General features: G+C 51.8%; 1 protein-coding gene across 1 annotated transcript; it reads right to left on the bottom strand.

Moving 5' to 3' along the window:
• Nucleotides 1-4385: 4385 nt before the first annotated feature.
• C1QL2 (complement C1q like 2) lies at nucleotides 4386-6060 on the bottom strand (the record flags this gene model as incomplete). Its single annotated transcript, XM_014517023.2, has 2 exons — nucleotides 4386-5016; nucleotides 5806-6060. Coding segments are annotated over 2 exons (435 nt in total), but the record flags the coding sequence as incomplete, so codon positions are not given.
• Between the last annotated feature and the right edge of the window lie 3 nt (nucleotides 6061-6063).

Consider the following 6063-nt stretch of genomic DNA (forward strand, 5'->3'; position numbering starts at 1 on the left):
TCAAACAAGTTTCTGCGCACACATGAAATTTGAAAACCTCGGGAATATATATAAATAAATATATATATATAGAGAGAGAGAGAGAGAGAGCTCTATATCTATATCTATATATATATCTATATATATAAAACTGCATTTAAAATTTAAAATTATAACTACATATATATATATATATAAACTGCATTTAAAATTTCTGCAAACTGCAGAGCTTTGGTTTGCAAAAAAAGGCTTACAAACTGGTTTCCCTCTACCCTCAAAGATTCTTGCTTTAGGGGAGTTTCTAATATACTTGTGTAGTATAATTATAATTTTAATATAATTATTCTGTGGCTAAAACAGGAAGGTGTAGAATTAATATCCACACCAAATATATTCCCCAGTTCGTTAACTCACAGATAAACTTATCCTGGGCATCGGAGTCCACTGATGTGTAAAGGAAACACACAAGCATTAAATTACAAAGTATAATGTCCAGGGCAAGACGCAGAAACAGGAGGCTTCTGAGCAGATTTCAGATCAATATACACATGTAAAGCTATTAAGCATAAAGACCAAAACCGTTTATCTCAAGGCAAAAACAACAGAGCCAAGACCCTCGCACACTGCTCTCTCTCCCCCCTGCCAAGCCAATATGGCCAGGGACAGCTCAGGTGCATCAAGGGGGGCTGATCCTTAGAAGTACTGAGCACCTCACAGTTGTCTTAGATACTCAAAGGTATTTAGGAGTGAGAGTCACAGGGGGAATGTAGGTGCCTAGCTGTCTTTCAAACACTTAAATCCACTATTTAAACACCACTGATATTCTCAAAATCACTGCTTAGCTGCTATAGGTCCCTACCATTCAGCAGCTGGTGTGCAAAAAGCTGCTGCTGACGTCCCATAACTAAGGAGCTGTTTGAAAGGTGAGTCCAAGCCAAAGCCCGGGAGCAGGATTCTCCAACAAGGCATCCCCCACCCCTCTCTCAACAAGCAGGGCGTCTGCTCATGTGCATGCTCTGAACACAACATAGCCAATGCAGCTCCAGGTGGGTGGAGACAAAGCAGCACAGCACCCTTCCCCTCCAGCTCTCACATCTCAGGTGGGCATTTGCATCACTGAACCACTGCCTATTCAGGTCTCTCGCTCTCTGGGATTTCCTTTTTTGATGGGACAGTAAGGCTGACCCAGCTTGCAGGCCTAGCTTCAGACAAGGTTAAGGATCCTGAGTAGGGGGAGGTGCTTTTTTCCTCCTCAGCATTTCCTGTCTCACTTGGGTGTCTCACTGTCCTGCTGGTTTCTGAGGATCCCTTCCAGAAACACCAAACTGCCCCCATGCATTGTATGGGCAACCTGGGCCTCTATCCCTGGCTTGAGGGTGCCCCTGCATGGCAGGGCACCACGCGATTAGGCGTACAGTGCTTGAGTAGCTTCAGGAAGCCAGGGCAGAGACCAGACTTTTTGAACTTGGAGACCCAACATTAGACACCTAAATAAGAGTGGCATGAATTCTCTGACAGGTCGAGCATCCATAGCTCCCAACTACCTTAGGTACTTCTATGGGCCCCATTAGCATGATATCTGAGAATCTCATGTTCTTTAATGTATTTAGTCCCATGACACTCCTGTGATGGAAATGTTATTATCCCCATTTTACAGATGGGGAACTGAGGCTCAGAGAGGCTGCATGTTCCCGCCTCCACCAAGTGACAAAGGAAATCTGGGGATACATGGGGTGTGCAGCCCAGAACCCAGGGCAACCAGTGAGCAGTGCGTCCCTGTTCAACACCGTGGCTTTAGTCACCCACGTATGGAGAAGTCCTTCTCTGTCACAGTCAAGCGGACGCAGTGTACATGGCAGCTTGGCATCCCGTGGACTCCAAGTCCAGCCAGAAACACATGACCCCACCGGATTAATTTCAAGACCCCAGTGGGTGGTAACTATCCACTAAACCTCTCTAAAGGGAAGTAGGGCTCTGTTCTTCCTTGAAAACACACAACTAGGGAGGGCATCTTGCAGCTGGAAGTTCTCCCAGCCCTGCCATCCCACAGGCAGCACTGCCTTTGTCATTTAGCCAATGCTCTCATCTGCAAGCAAGCATCTTGCTCTCCCCATGTTGAGGTGCCTGCTTCAGAGGAATGCACCCCAGCACTGCGGTAACCATAGTAAGACCCTGAAAATAAACTAGAACTGCCTGCCTTCGTGCTTCTCCAACAGGCATCAAGAGAGAGCCGTCCGAGCCTTCCTGTAGCAGTTGCAAAGGTCTTTGCAGTGAGAAGAGGCAAATGAGAAGACTGAGAGTAACTGAGGGAAACGTTCGTTGTATTGATTGTATAAACTGTCACTGGAGTGGCAATGAGCATTTTTGTTTCCATCCCAGGGAATAATCCAGCCTGATAATTAGTACATGGGAGATAAGTGGAAAATGAGACATCTAGCGAGGGCAGTTCAAACCTCCTCATGACATTGATAATGTGCAGATACATAGATCACTGTCGGGGCAAAGTGCTACTGCAAGCCTGTCTTCCCATTGCCTCATCAATCCATCATCCTCTTAGCAGCTGCCACCTTGGCAGGCACTCACCGACAGCCCTGCATTTGAATTGCAAGGAGCAGGCTCCACCAGGGAATACAGATTTAAGAATCTAAGATTCAAATTTGTTTAAGTATTGTGAACAGCAATTCCCTTGCAAGGCATCTTCATTGCCCTTTTGCCAAGGGGGAACAGTTGGGTCTTTGTTAGAAGTACAAATTGCTTCTTAATGCAAAGGATAAAGCAGAGCCCAGGCACCTCCTTAGAATTCCTCCTGGCTCTTGGTAATGCTGCTGCATGTCAATTTTAATTTTTGAAATTTAAACTGAGGGCTTTGTGTCTAAACTCCATCTCATCAGGGGGAGGAGAGGAATAGTCAAAAAGGATTAAGGGCCCAGTGGGAATTGAGGCTCCATTGCAATTATACTTCATTTGGGTCCCAGACATTGGCTTTAATCATATTCTAGATGATCCAATCAACAAGACATTAGAGATTGATAAGTGTATAACACATGTACCTGGTCATGAACTCATCCTCCTGCTTGAGCAAGGAGGGGTCCCTTCGCATAGAACGAGGGAACAGCTTTCTCCGACACCAAAGCTGAATTTGGCCTTTCTTCTCTGATCAGTAAAGCAGCAATACATGCTGAGGACTAGGTAAGAGACCGAGTCGTCTTCAGTGACCTGATGATCTTTGTACAATCCCAAACCATTGCTGCAATAAATTCATCACGGCTATGATCCCATTAGCTCCCAGGGCGGTGGCGAGGGCAGGACCTCCCTGTGCCAGTGGGAGCTCCGAGTCTGACTCCACGCACAGGGTAACAAGGTGTAACTCCATTGAAGCCAATGGAAGTCTCCTTGTGTAAAATCTCTGCGCGCTAAGAGAATCAAGCCTAGAACGAGAGATGAATGAGAGGGGAAGAGCGAAGGAGTGGCCCAGACCCCCGGCAGCAGTCACGCAGCAACCCCAACTTACACCAGCAGAGGATCTGGGCTGGTGTGTGAGATTCACCCCCGTACCAGGGGGTAGGATTGGCTGTGCAATTATATATTCACGTGTGTCATTTTAAAAGAAGCGAGTGTCTGCAATTATTCAGATTCTCAAGGGAATGGAAGAAAAAGAGACCACATTGGATTTGGCATGGTTTGTGCGTGTGTGCACATGTGTGTAAAGCCAGATTCACACAGATACACTTAGACATCTATGCTTACTGCATATTGACCTTTACACTCACACTCGAGTCCTCCTTTACTTCTTCCTGGCAATCACTCTATCAGGCTAAAAACAGACGCTGGTATAAACCGCTGGCTGACTGTCCTGGGTTTTGACTCGCATCAAAACAGGCCAAGACAATCCCTTACACATGCCGCTTGAATGGCAATTAACTCCCGTTAACCTTGACTGCCCGGGGCTCAGTGTTAACTCCAATACTTCAGCTACTTGAAGTGAGAGAATGAACTTGTCCTCCTGTAGGATTCCAAGAGAAAAGTCTCTGTCCTCGGATAAACCAGTTGTCTGTTTTTAGCCTAAATGTCAGTGATTTCACCCAGTGCCTGATAAAGGGCCTGAAGTCAAATGAACTTTGGTTGTCTCTGGAGCAGGGCCACGCACCTTGTAAAACCTCCCTGCCCAGGTCCTCTCCTTTGGGCCCCTCTCAGTCCAGGTGATGGGATGCACCCTCTTCCCTTACAACTGCAGGACGGAGAAACTTTACCCATCGCCATCCACTCACTAACCTAAAACTTTTCTGCAAACATGAAGTGACCCTTCCCATGCAGCCCTCCCCCTCGCTCCCCTCCCCATGCAGCCTCGGAAGAGACACACAGTAAGAAACCATCGTCTAAAAACATAATTTAATGTGATTTGTTGTTGTTGTTGCCGTCGTTGGTGATGCGCTGGTCGGGCAGCCGGGGACAGCAGGATTCATGACACCATCATTCACACGAGGATTGCATTGCACGTAAACGAAAAGTTACACTTGACCCTATACAAACAAAAGCAGCAAGGAAGAGCCGGTGCATGTGGCCGGCCAGCCCACCTCGCCAGGAGCCTGGCCGGTGACCGCAGGGAGGCGCAGCGTGCAGGGGGCCGGGCTCGGCAGTCCGTGGCTTCCCCCCCGTGGCCCATGACACGTGCTAGTCCGCTTCAAGCAGCAGCTGAACTCCTAGTGACACACACGGGGACAGATGCACTGTGGCTGTGGGGAGGGATGAGCTCGCTCGCCTCCACCGCAAAACAAAACGTACAGATGGCTAATGCAGCTAACGTGGCCCGCAGCAGGCGGTGGGCCACGGCGCTCGGTGGCTCGCTGGGGTTCTGGGCTAGTCGGGGTACAGGAGGAAGCCCGAGAAGGTGCTGTACTTGTTGTTGTTGCCCCCGTGTGCCTTGCCACCGTCCAGCTTGACATACACCTCGTCCCCCGAGTCCAGGTGCAGCACCACGCTGTTGCTGGCGTAGTCGTAGTTCTGGTCCGCGTCCTGCGCGATGGCGCTGGCCCGCACCTGCAGAGCAGCCACAGAGGGCTCAGTCTCTCTGCCACATAGGGCATCTGCCCCCCCCCGCATCTCCCAGGCTTCCCCTCCTGGCACCTAACACCCAGCATGCCTCTCCTGGCACCTAGAGCCTCTGTCTCCCCCACCCTCAACAAGCCCCTTCCTCCAGTCCCCACCAAAGCCCCTCAATCCCCTCCTCCTGCCCCCAGGCAATGCCCCTTGGCAGCTCCTTCCCAGCCCCGCCTCGCCCTGTGGCCAAGCTCCCCCTGCCTCCAGCCCCTTACAGATTTCATAGCCACTAGGGCTGGAAGGGACCTCCCCAAGATCATCAGCTCCAGCCCCCTGCCCAAGGGGCAGGAAGTCAGCAGGGGTCAAATGATCCCAGCAAGATAAGCATCTTTCTTTCCTCCCCTCCCTCTTGCCCTTATTCCCACCCCCCGCCCCAGTTCTCCCTGCTCTCTGCCCGCCCCCCCATGCTCAGCCCCCTCCCTCCATGCCCAGCCTCCCCCCAGGTCTGCCCTCCGGGATCCCCCGCATCACCTCGAGGAGAGCGGGGAAGGGGCTGAGGGGGTGCCAGGAGCTGGAAAGCAGTGAGGAGGGAGGGAAGGGGATGGAGGGAAGCCTCCAAGGGGAGCGCTGAGATCCCTGGGGAAGAAGGGAAGGGGACGGAGGGGAGCCCCGGGGAAGGAGGGAGGGAGGGAAGGGGAGGGGAGGGGGGACGCGCCGGGCAGGGCAGGGCCGGGCAGGGCAGGGGGCCGCGGGCAGGGGAAGGGGAAGGGGAAGGGGCCGGGGCCGCACCTGCCCGTTCTTGCAGAGATCCGCCCACATGCTGGTGCCGTCGCCGCCGCGCATGAGGATGTGGTAGGTGAAGAAGTAGATGCCGCGCACCTGGCACGTGAACTTGCCCGTGGCCGGCTCGTAGTGGTTGCCCAGGTTGGTGACCACGTCGTCGAACTTGAGCACCTCGTAGCCCTCGTGCGGGCTCTTGAGCCCCACGTAGAAGGCGATCTTGGGCCCGCTGAAGGCGGCGCTGAGCGCGCCCGTCACCTCCCCGCC

This window comes from Alligator sinensis, unplaced genomic scaffold, assembly GCF_000455745.1.
Source record: "Alligator sinensis unplaced genomic scaffold, ASM45574v1 scaffold4_1, whole genome shotgun sequence".
NCBI classification, from domain to species: domain Eukaryota; kingdom Metazoa; phylum Chordata; order Crocodylia; family Alligatoridae; genus Alligator; species Alligator sinensis.